The 12,653-nt window shown below is 44.9% G+C and overlaps 1 protein-coding gene across 1 annotated transcript in view; it reads right to left on the bottom strand.

Moving 5' to 3' along the window:
- The window catches only part of LOC147716728 (uncharacterized), a 40,710-nt gene extending 33,606 nt beyond the window's left edge, over positions 1-7,104 (bottom strand). The window contains exon 1 of the mRNA XM_086920422.1: positions 5,368-7,104. Within this exon, the coding sequence (XP_086776548.1) occupies positions 5,368-7,104 (1,737 nt within the window). The remainder of the gene's footprint in view (positions 1-5,367) is intronic.
- Positions 7,105-12,653: the final 5,549 nt, after the last annotated feature.

The following is a 12,653-nucleotide window of genomic DNA, read 5'->3' as shown; positions in this document are numbered from 1 at the left end:
TGACACATCTGTTAATCCTTGTGCCGTGGAGCACTGTATTGTTGATTGGCTCAAACGCTCCATCCATCATCCCCCTTTGTATCGCTTTGTTCGCCCTAAGTTGGCAGGGTATGCTCAGACGTGAGTCCCTTGCTCACTTGGCCACTGGATTCAAGATAGCCTGGCTGATGAGGATTATGAATCCGAAACCGGTCCCAGGATGCTTGTTTCCGGTCCAGGGAAGACATGGCTTGGCAGTTCGGGCTGGACTGTTCCCATGAGGCACAGGGTCAGACTGATTTGCATATGGCCATGTCTGAACTGGGGTGGCTGAGTGAGCTAAAGAATGGTGATGGATTAAACCCAGATCAGTTGACTGGGGGTGAGTGTTTGATTAGCTCAAACGCTCCGTCCATCATCCCCTTTTGTATCGCACTGTATTGTAAATACAGCGCTTCACTGGTGGCGCAAGGACATTTGACGCTGGTGCAAGGAAACTGACGCATCTATGCGGATGCGTCAGTTCATTGTAAATCTGCCCCTTTAATTTTTTTAACAGAAGTCAAAGTATAGCACATGTATATATTGCGTGGGAAACATGAAATGCATGGATGTCAAGTTCTAGGACCATATACGATGGCATATGTAGGAGCGGCACAGTGTAAAAGGTAAAAGGAAAAAGGAAAGCAAGGAGGTGATCCCATTCCATCAATGCCTGAACACTGGAGAATATTTGGTTGTCCTATTAGAGCTCCTCTGTACTTTCCCCCCTTTTTCCTTTACATAACAAAAGGGTTGCATGTTTTCTAAAAGTTAGACACATTTTCAAGGATCAGTGCAATCAACTTTTCATTCACAGACAGCCCATATTTTCGACCACCAAACATGGACTGGGGGAGTCATTGCTTTTTTGCAGAACTGTGCGAATGATAACCTGGTTGCTAGTAGGAGGTGTGCGAGGAGTATGCCCTTTCAATGGTGAGTTTGTATATATAATTTTACCCAGGAGCTCCCAGGACCAGTACTATTGGATCTAAAATAAGGCCAATCCCGGTGGTTTCTTGGATGTTTGTTGCAATCATTTGCCAATATTCCCGGACCTTGGGCAAGACCATAGCATGTGGATCATATCTCCCCGCTCTCCACAGGTCTTTCAACCCAACTCTGAACCCCCATGTATAGCTCTGAGAAGAGCAGGTGTGAAATATCAGTGTGTTAGAATTATCAATATATTTTATTTATGTTGTACACAAATAGAAGATTTTGCTGCTTGTGCCTAAATGTACCCCCAAGTTTAATCAGAAATGGGGATTACCAGATCTTCGTTTCAGTTGACTATTTAGTACGGGGATTTCTGTTTCTATTTAAGTAAAGATCAGATTATTTCATAATGATTACAGGCCAGATGAGAGTTGCCAGTTTATTCAGATTGCATTCATGATGTTGCTGGGGTCACTGTTGAAATGGATGAAGCAAAGTACTTGGTTATTAACCTCATGCAAATTGAGCATAAGTAGGCATTCTCTCGAGGTATATCAGACCCACTGAGTGATCTTGTAAGCAGTTTGTAAGGATAGTTATAATCCCTTAATTTCACAAGAAGTGTCCGAGGTTTCTTGATACAATCCTCCTTCTATAGCAGTTTCTTTGATTCCCTAAGTATTGGACAAGAGGGACGTAGTCCCCATGGTTTCACTAGTTGAAAACTGGAGTAGTGTAAGAATCAATTCTTGTTAGTCTGTTCACCATACATATTGTGGATACATTCCCTAGAATGCCTAATCAGTACATCCAATTCTTTATTTTTCTTCCGCCTTCGGTTGGCCAAAAACTTGATGTCTGGACAACTAGTGTTGATCCAGTTGTAAAGTGGTTTAGGTCTTCTGTACTCCCTTTCTAGATCATCAGTGTATCGTTGTTGTACCTTTTCCACAACTATATGTTATTTCTGAATGGACTGTTTGTGTAAATCCATCTCTTTTACCATAAATACCACGGCCATTACTGCTGCAAAGAGATTTCCCATTGTAGTCTTTTTAATTTGTATATAGAACTCCTTATTTAATTTAAAGACTTTTTTGTAAGACATATCTTGAGTAGTTTGATGATAAACTCTCTGAGGACCATGTGGGTTCTAGGTCTTGTTTCTACACACCGTTCTAGGATTTCCACCACTGCTTTCTGGGAAATGTTTGTCTGTAGACTCTCTACATCCAAAGTCAGTAACTTTTCCTCCTGATTGTCATATGTTAAGCCATCAATCTGGTTAATAATGTCCATAATGTCGCTCACTTAGAACGGTACGGATAAGATAAATGGTTTTAAAAAATGTCGACATATTTTGATAGTGGTTGCTAAATTGAGCTAACCTTTGACACTATTGGTTTTCCTGAGAGGTTTGGTTCATCCTTGTGAATTTTCGGGAGGGTATAACATACCCGAGCTCTTGCATACAGATGGTCGAAGTATTCTACGTCTTTCCCATCCTTGCCTTCCAAAATTATAAACAAATCCCTTCTTGATTAGATTAACTTGTGTCTATCTTGAACCAATGGGGCTCCAACCTACCTGCAGGTTTAAGTATGAGGTCTTCTGCATCTTATAGTCTGCTTAGTGCCTCAAATTCCGCTTTGCATAAATTAGGTCTTACATATATCTATCTTTAGCCTCAATGTTATCCAGGTCCATCATTATGTTTTTCCCAAAACGCAATATCTCCTAATCTTTGGTGAGGGTGGGCAAAGTCTGGATAGTCTTCTTAAACAAGTGTAATCCTGATCATATGTTCCATCTGAATCAGAGAAATAAGCTCTTAATAATATCTTTCGAAAGAATTGCCTACTCCCATCCACACTTGACTGAAGCCTGTTCATGTGGTTGGAACAAATGATAATCCTTTCTTAAGTACCTTTGTCTCATGGAGATTTAGTACTCTTTCAGACAAGGTATGAATTGAAGTTACATCTAGATTTCCCAGCAGTATGTTCGTCTCCGGGTTCATATTTATTTGCTACCTTGATTCTGCCATCCTTTTCCCGTGCCTCTACTTTGTGCGTTCCCTAAAAATGGCCTCCTCCTCTGTAATTTAGCGGGCCTGGTAAAAGGAAGTCAAAACATGTTGGCACGTTATTCACGAGGAGCACTGTGAAACTGAATGAACCAAAAAATTGCCTAAAAATCCCTAGTGAACTGTTTGTTGATTTACCCCTACAAAAAATGTTTTGGGCATCATCAGGGACAACATTAATTGTCTCTCTAAAACATTGTGTATGAGAGTACTAATTGCAAAAACATTTTTCATGGGATTATTAGGATGGATTGTCAAAAATTGTTATATAAATGTGTGTGTTAATGTATTTTATATGTGTCATTTTTTGTGTTAAGCTAGTATGTGCAAACATTATGTAAATCAGTACACTGCCGTAACATAGAATGAGTATGACTAATAAGTAACAGGGTCCAGCACACTGAATACACTCAATGTGTTCGAGAGCTAAAGCATTTGTGATACATTTATGGCCAGTGGTGGTATTTGAGTAGTTGAATTGATTGAGTTCAACTCTAAGGGCCTTATTGGGGTCTACCCCATACTAGTATTTCCTTGCAGACACAGAAACACAGTGGGAGTTCCTTTGGCAGAGGTGTCATGGCAGATGGTGAGGAAAGGAGCTATTAGCATCATGAAGCTTCTATCTTGTGCGCAGAGATATCCTGCGGCCATTTCTTTGAACCCTCAAAAGAGGGAGCTTATATGGTTCTCAGAAAGGATCCTCCTTTCGCGCCAGGATTTGCAATCCCAGAAAAGAACCCTGCGTGCATGCGCTGCATGGGATGCACGTTCTCTGCTTGCTGTGCTGGGCGAATCTGGGGGCATATTATCAAGGGGGTTTATCTCCGCTTTTTTGGCTTTAAAAGCTAAGAAAGCGGAGATAAAATTATCTCCCTATTACCTAGCTGCCGCTAACACCAGTTAGCGACAGCTAGTAGGAGATAGCAACCATCTTGGGCCCCACTTTGCATGTCAGTGATATTTATCACTAATGAGATGCAAAGTGGGCGTGCCAAGATGTTAGCGACTGAAAACAGTCTCTAACATCGCTATCTCCTATTACCAACTTTTGGAGATATTCGCGCTAAGCGGGAATATCTCCAAAAGCTAACACCTGCCCTGAGCAGTTCTCAGCCATGTTATCCAATGGGAGGTGGATAACATGGCTAAGAGCATTAGCTCGCTAATGCATGAATATCGCGGACTTTTCAGCGATATTCATGCTTTGCGGCGATTTTTACCGCATTTGCGTTAAACCTTGGTAATACCAAGGTTTATTTGCGATAAAAATCGCCGATGTGCGGCGATAATTTTTGTCTCTAAACAAGTTAGAGACAAAAATTATCGCTAGTTGTTGGTAATATGCCCCTAGTCCTGGATCAGCATTTTGGGAGATGTTCATACTGTGCAATGTACTGTAAGGGCAGTAAAATGTAAAGCAGGGGTGTGCAAAAGTACAATTCTATAGTAATAGTTGAAATCACTTTGTCGAACAGGTTGTTTGAGTCAGTTGTTTAAAAGCAATTAGTTTGCAGTGCTTTCGTTGCATTGAAAGGGCAATATGCTTGAATTAAGTAGTTTGAAATTGTATATTGTTTGCATTCCTGATCTTGGTGCAACAGGGTTATTTTTCGTACCTTCCACTACCTACTTCCATTTTCTTACCCCTAACCTATCCTTTTATCAAGGCTTCCAACACCCACCCTACTTTTCTTTAAAGTCACTTGCTGAGGTAAAAGGAATCCTATTTTAAATGTTTTTTTCAAATGCCTTGCCAATTCAGTCAACTTTGTTTTTCAAAAAGTTGCTTGTATAACTAATTGATTTGAACTAATTGTATTTCTCACTATTTGATTCAAAGTAATACTTATTATCGGGAAACATCCTTTACGACGCAAATTTTACCACGCAGTGCCTTTACAACGCAGGTTTTTCAAAGCAAGTCATTACAACGAATTGCGCTGGGGGTCGCTGAAGGATAGGTAATAGTTTTATTTACTATCCAACACCTTCCCTACTATCCACGGGGACTGGAGTTGGAATAGTAAATAAAACTATTCACTATCCAGCACCCTCCAACGCAAGTCGTTGTAACGACTTGCGTTGAAAAACCTGCATTGTAAAGGCATGCATGGTAAAAGCATGGGTTGTAACAACGTACATCCCTTATTATCTTATGCACACACTGCAGTCCTCAGTTTTCACAATAGTGCTGTGTATATAAAATGCATAAATACGCTTACTAGGATACTGACATCCACAGTTCCTTGTCCTGTGTGATGGTGCTGTAGAATCACCCTCTCAAACATACTCCCAACAACTTTTTCCCACTGCCTTACCTGCATATTTCCTTTGGAGTTCCTCAGTAGCAAGAGCTCCAGGTTTCGGGGTGCACTCCTCCGCGGCTCTGCTGCTGCAAGAGCGGGATGACCTGATGCTAGGGGATAGAGATACACCTCTCTAGTTCCTGCGACACCAGATGATCTGCACCGCATCCGGGGTCTGTTCAGGGGAAGGACACTCCATTGCCCTGTTCTGTGTGAAGATGTGTAGTGCATCCTCTCCTGCACTGCCTCCCCCTGAAGTGAATTGAGAGTGGCCATGGGCTTCTTAGGGGCGGGGGATGTGTCGGCATCTCCGTGGTCTTCCGCTTGCTCCAAGTGGCGTTTGTGAGGCCTGTGAATATGAAAAGAGGCCAGCATGCTTCCTGAGCAAACACTTGCTGATGGAGACAGATGAGCATACAAACGACCTCTGCCAGTCTGGTGGGAGGGCCAGGTGGTCAAAGACAATTGTTGTTCACATATTTCGGTCCTACAAACCTCCATTTGGCTGGGGTTTAAGAAAGTCAAGTCATTAGGAATGCTAGGGCCTCTACTGAAGCTGAAAGCTTCAATACAATTTGGACTGCTAGTTAGAGCTCCTATCCCTTCACTCATCTCTGTCCTCGATGCCTCTCCCTGTCCTGGGGCTAGGGACGTGCAGTCACTGCTGATGCTAGGGTCTCTACCAATGCAGGAAGAGTCAAAAGAACCAATGAACTCCAGGACGGCCCCTTTCCCTCCACTGGCTTCTGCCGTCCATACCCCATGTTCGTTGGGGGGTAGGGGCATTGAGTCTGGGGAGCTGCTTATGGTTTTATCCATACAAAATGATCCAGAATTACTAATGGCTTTCTGAATGGTCCCACTAGTCGGAGCCCCTACCCCTTCAGTGATTTCTGTCCTGCACGCCTCGTGTTGTCCAGGTGTTAGGGATTTTGAGTCACTAGGTCTACTATGGTCTCCTTCAGTGCAGGAAGCTTCAGTAGAACCCTTGGCCTCTCGGAAGTTTTTGATAGACAAATACCCCCTCACTTCCTGGTTCTCAGTCATGCACACCTCTCGATTGGGCGTGCTAGTGTCTCTAGCAATGTAGGAAGCTTTCATAGAGTTCAGTGTCTCTATGGATGTTTTACTGGTAAATGTTCTTCTCTCTTCTCTAATCAATGCCTTCCATCCCTCCAGTTGTTCAAGCATTAGGGGCTTGCAGTCTTGGGAATTGCTAGTAGTTTCATTAGCACAAGATGTTCCAGTAAAGCTGGTTACACCTGGGGAGGTTATCGTTGCTGGGTCACAACTACTAATGGCCTTTCTACATTCACTAACTAAACATGGATCTAGGGATGCAAGCCTGTTGACGCTTCTAGTCCTGGGTGCTTCTTCCATGCCAATATCTTCCAGGGCTGAGGTCTCAGTCGAAACCACTTTAACCTTAGTCTCCCTACATGCCTGGCCTTGAGCAGGTAGTAGGCAAGCAAAGGCCCTGACGCTGCTAGCCCCTGAAAAGTCCAGAGAGCCAACAGTGTCGGCTAGAGACTCCCTCTCTCTTCTTGTTTCTCTCCCGAACAAGTTCCCTTGGCCAACAGGTAGAGATTGTGGGTCAGATTTGCAGTCTTCTCTATCATTCTTAAGGGAACCCCTATGGGAGGTGAAGTCTTCTAGGGAGGTCCTGGCATTCAGTGCCATGCTCCCTATGGCTTCTCCTGTTTCCTTCTTTTGTTCAGTAGTATCACGATTAGAGTCACAACAGTACATGGTCATTGGGCCCAAAAAAGAAGCCTGACTGCAGGTACAGTATTTGGGATGCCAAGTTTGTGTCTGTACATTACATGTTAATTTTCTCAGTTCCTTGCCTTGGCCACGGACTGAATCATGGAAGCTTCCAGCTCCCTGAATGCTGTTGTCCTTCAGGTGTGCGGCTGAAGGCAATCTAGGGTTCGCCAGTCTGGCGCTCGTATTATGGGATCCACTTTCTTTGTTGGCATCATGCATCCGTTCCCTGTTTGAGTACGCTTTGGACATGGGCTCCTCAATATCTTCAGTAAAGCTCAGACAATGCAACGGATGGTTGGTGGTAAGGACATGTGCTTCTCTGTTGTTCTTTAGCAGGTATGCATTGGCTTCATTGAGAGATGGGGTAATGTGGTTTTGGGTACTCACAATATGAACATTTAATCTACTTGAGTCATCATTCCCTAGCTTGACCATATTTGTGAAGCCCCCAGTCGGCTTTGCTCTTGCCAAGTTCTTGCTTTCACTACATGGCAGGGAGCTGCCGACTTCTATAAAGGAGCAGCCTTTAGAGACAAGGGCTTCATGGGTGGTAATGTTACTGCTACAGTTGGTTTTACTTGGGGCATAATCCTGGCTTGCATCATTTTGTCTGGAGCAGGCCTCCTTCTGCAGCTCAATTTTCAGTTCCTTCCCTAGGCCATGTGTTAATGAACTGTTCTCATCTATAGCGGGGCTCCAAAAAGAGCCAAGGGCTTCTAGTGTTTTGTCAGTAATCTCAGCATTCCCACGCTCTGTGCATTTCTTTTCCTGGCTTTTGATGGGTCTCTTTTCTACCGCTCTGATCCATTCCTTCTTTTCACCACCTGGTAGGCAGCTGACCTGGTTGATACAAGGAACGCCAGAGAAGTAGATGGCCGTTGAAGTGGAGTGTGTGTTACTGATGGTTTCGACTGAGCTGTGATCCCCAACTTTCTCCTCTTGGCTGGTAGTTGGGGGCTCGGAGTTCTGGATGGATGGATCAGTGCTCTCCTTGTCTGAGAAGAGGTTTGGAGAGTGATAGAAGGGGTGGCCACAGTCCTTCTGAAAGGAAGCCGTGGCCGTTGCGGTGCTCCTGTGTAGCGGATAAGAGCTCGGCTCATCCGCTGAGTCTCCATCCCAATGCTCTTCTGGCTGTCGACACTCCAGGCTCTCTGTAGCTGGGGAAGGACCAGGGGATGGAACACAACACAGAGATGAAATGAGGACTATCTAGATCAGATGTAGTATGAGGTAAGGTATAACAATGAGGTATCCAACTTACAGCTGGAGAAGCTGGTGATCCTTAGCAAGAGGTCCTCGCACACAGGGGTGAGATCCAGGACACAGGTACCCTCCAGTTCTTCCTGGCAGTCAGTGAGTGTGGAGTCAGCTGTGTTGTCTCCATGTAGTGTCTGGGAGGGATCTGCACCCTGGAAAGAGCTGCTCTTGTCTGCTGGAAAAATATAACAAATATAATTCCACTAGGTAATGAGGAGTGAGTGAGACGGTTCTGGTTATGTGGAATGTGAGGAATGCAGGCAATGAGTTTGGAATCTGAGGCACGATGAGGGGAATGTCAGTGGGTGGTGGGTGCTGAGAGTGTAGAAACGTGTCCCGGGCAGGCAGCACATGGGGAATTTGAGAGGCACGGTGTGGGAAACGTTTGAGTTGTAGGCAGGATGTATGGAATGTGAGGGGAAAAAACTGTGTAGGGATGTGATTAGCTCTTAAAGGATGTGGGAGCGTGAGTGGTCAGGGCAGGATGTGGGGAATGAGAGTGATAAAGACATGGTCTGAGGAATGTGAACTACATACAGAATTTCAGGAATTTAAGCTGTACAGGCAATGTGTGGCATATTAGACAGGCTGTTGGGATAGAGAAGTGTACAAGAACATGGGGCACATTAGCAAGAACCTCGTTAAAATTATTGCCTTTTTAGCGGCAGGAAACTGCCGCTAAAACGGCGAAAATGGGCTTGCTAATATGCGTTAGAGAATTCCAATAGAAGCCAAGGTTAGATGTGCAGGACATATAACCTGGGTTTCTATTGAAATTCTATAACGCATGTTAGCAAGCCCATTATCGCCATTTTAGCGTCAGTTTCCTGCCGCTAAAACAGCGATCATTTTAACGAGGTTGTTGCTAATATGCCCCATGGTCTGTTACATTGACAAGAGTCTATAATCCCAAGCACATAGCACAAACTACTTTATTTTGTACCCTCCTCACACTGGGAGCTAGCCCTCTCACACAAGCTGCAGACCAAACCAAGTATTAAACCATTCAACAGAAAAAATACACTGACAGTAGAGACACAAAGGGGCAGATTTACAAGCCCCCTGCGCCACCCGTACGTCACTTTTCGGCACAGGGGGCTCCATCGTATTTACAAGGAAAGGAAAAGCCACCCAGCATTACTTTTCCTCTCCTTGTAAATACAACCCCTTCACATGCAGCACTTTGCATTGAAGGGGAGTTCCATGAGTGTTGCTGTGGGTGTTCCCACGCAACACCCTTTCAACAAGACACCTCCAGATTTACAAGAAATCGTAAATCTGGAGATGCATCTGAGTGCTACGCCACCCTAGAGGTGGCGTAGCGAGGCGCATCGAGGAGAAATGTTTTAGTTTCTCCTTGTTTTTCCTCTTTCAATGTGTGCTGCATTCTACAGCACGCATTGAAAGAGGGAAATGCTTGTAGTGATTGTTTTTGTGCAGGAAGGTGCCCCTTCCTGCTCAAAAACAATCTCCCCACGACGTAGACATCTTTGCACCATGGTGTAAAGGTGCCAGCGCATGGCTGCAGTTTGTTCTTATAGCCTTGCCTCCCAAAACTGCAGCACTTCCTGGCAAAACCAAACTACATGAGCAAACCCTGCCTACCCAACGAAACATCGGAGGCAACAAAAATTGTCACATACATTACACTGGAACATATGGTCCGGTGTATAATACACTCTGTTGAGACAAACGGACTTCACAACTGAGCAACAATAGATCCACTGTTTGTCGCTGACAGTTACGCCCACATCCCTCTGCCAATCCACCAGAACCTTTGTGATTCCCAGCCGGCGTGCCTCTTGTAAAAGCGCATACATTTTCACAATAATACGGTGTAGCCGTTTGTAACAGTTGCATTGGAGGCAGTTATTCATGGGGTTCCAGCAGGTTCTCCCACAGAAGGTCTTGCATCATTAGATGAGCCCTGTAATAGTGAAACTGAGCCATGACAGTAGGCCTTTCACTCTGCGCACTGGATTGCTCCCAACTGGACATAATCCCATCTTCAAAGAAGTCCCCCACATTCCTCAGACACAACCCCCGTAGTGCACTCGCCACTCCCTGCTTCTTCCTATACGAAAGTTGGTCTGTATATGCTGGACTAAAGTAAGGTACAGTGTGTACAGAGTCCACAGTTCCCAGAGGTTTGGCAGAGACTAAAGTTAGATATAACCTTACTCTCTAAAGTGGTAGCTTGGTCGAGCAGTAAGGCAGTATCAGAGGACAGCGCAAAGCATTTGTTGTACACACTGTCTGCAAATGGTCTGACACACTGAAGAACTGAACTCTAGACCAATTGTTTTGTATCAAAATATATAGTTGTTTTATTTTAGAACAAACAAGGCATCAAAATATACTTTCTCAGAATGAGTTACTTTAGTTAAATACTTTTCAAATAGGCAATAGACTTTTTGATTACAGTAGTTACAGTTGTTGCAATAGGCAATACAATTTCAAACACAATGCAACATTGAGCTCAATGGGAATTTCTAGTTAAATGCAATTAGTTACTTTGTAGATTACTTTTCTAACCACAGGACCGGATCCTAGATTCAGTCCTGGGACATTTCCTGTAAACAGCGTTTTGTTACAGTAGTGATTTTTAAGGAATATTATTGTATTTTAAAAGTTGACAAAAACGTTTTCCCATAGAATCACCAATGTTATCCTATGGGAGGAAATTCACTTAGCAGGTAAGTAGTGTTATCGTTACTTTTTCTTACTCAGTATTGGATCCTGGATCCAGCACTGGTGCATCTCCTGTAACAGTTGAAATAATGCGTTTAAGTCATACTGACGATTTTTAAGGAATATTTGTAGTTTGTGAAAATAGACACAGAAACTTTTCTGATGAAAAGCAGACAATGGATTCCTATGGAAGGAAATTCAAGTTACTAGTAAGTACGGTTAAAATTTCGTTTCAGGGTCAGTGCTGGGCTAAAAGATGCAGCACTGGGTTTTCTCCTGATACCTGGTGAGTAAATCGGAATTCGTTGTTCAGCTGATTTTAGATGAATATTTTAAAGTTTCAAAACTCCACACTAAAAATTTTTTTCAAGTGAAACCAGTCAATGTTACTCTATGGAAGAAAAGTGAGTTATCGACTGGCAGAGTTAAGGTTCTGGGCATAGACTCAGGGGTCTCCTAGGGTCAGGTTGGTACAGTTGGCACACCCTCAGCGGAACAAGGGCAGCCGGGTGCAGAGGTAGTTAGGCCCAATGTTATCCAGTGAGAGGCAGGGGGCCTTCGGTTGGTGGCTGCTGGCAAGCAGGCCATGTGGGTGTGGGATCTGGGCTCCTGATCACTTGCTCAGGGCAAAAGGGGAAGTACGTTAGGACCAAGGTTGCACTGCCAGGGGCACTCGGGCGGCTGGGTGCAGGGAGCTTTTTTTGAGCTGTCGGGCGCTCAATGTTATTCAATGGAGAACTTGGAAGGTGAACAAAGGCTGCAGAGTCGGGCGGGGATCCTTCAGTAGCGACCAACACTTCGAGGGGTAAGTTGGGATCTTGGAGGATAGGTAGACACCAGGGAGCAGGGCACAGGGGGCCTTGGGGCGCCGGGTGCAGAGGTGTCTTTTGACGTTGGGAAATCTTACCCTCTCCTGGTCGCGGTTGGAAGGGTCCCTTGCTGTGAGTCAGGCGTCGCCTGGGTCGTCTAGGAGGGTGCTTGGGCACTGGATTCCAGGTCACAATTGCCACGGGGGACGTCCTCAGGGTGTTTTTCCACTCTGGCACTGGCGGGGTTCAGCAGGTGCAGAGTGTGCTGGATTTGCGGTTCCTGGCTGGCACCAGGGGTATTGCTGTTTGAGCAGAACCACTGCTCCAGGGAGTCCCAGTCTTTTTAGAGGTTCAAGGCAAGCAGGTCCTCTGTGGTTTACAAGGTTGCTGTCCGTAGGAGACCCTGGGATTTCGCTGGAGCAGGTTCAGGTATCAACAGGCCTGTAGGGCTGGAGACAAGTCAGTTGGTGTTGTCCTCTTGTTAGCAGCTGCACAGCAGGTCTTCTTCTTCTTGATCTTCTTTCTTGTTTTTGAAATAAGGATCTGAGGAAGAAAGGTTCAGGGTGCCCCTAAATACAACATTTAGGGGCGTTACAGGTAGGGGAAGGGCAGGAACCAATAGGTCCCTGTCCTGGGGTGAGTACACCCTCTATCCTGCTCCTTTCATGTGGGAGTGGGACAGGAGCTTCTCTCTGATTGGGCAGGGCTCCCCATCCTCAGGATGGCCAGAGCCTGGAGTTGTGCTTCACCTCACCCGCCGAGGGGTGGAGTTGG

The sequence above is a fragment of the Lissotriton vulgaris genome, chromosome 5, assembly GCF_964263255.1.
Source record: "Lissotriton vulgaris chromosome 5, aLisVul1.2, whole genome shotgun sequence".
Lineage (NCBI taxonomy): Eukaryota > Metazoa > Chordata > Amphibia > Caudata > Salamandridae > Lissotriton > Lissotriton vulgaris.
This window is presented reverse-complemented; position numbering and strand designations above follow the sequence as displayed.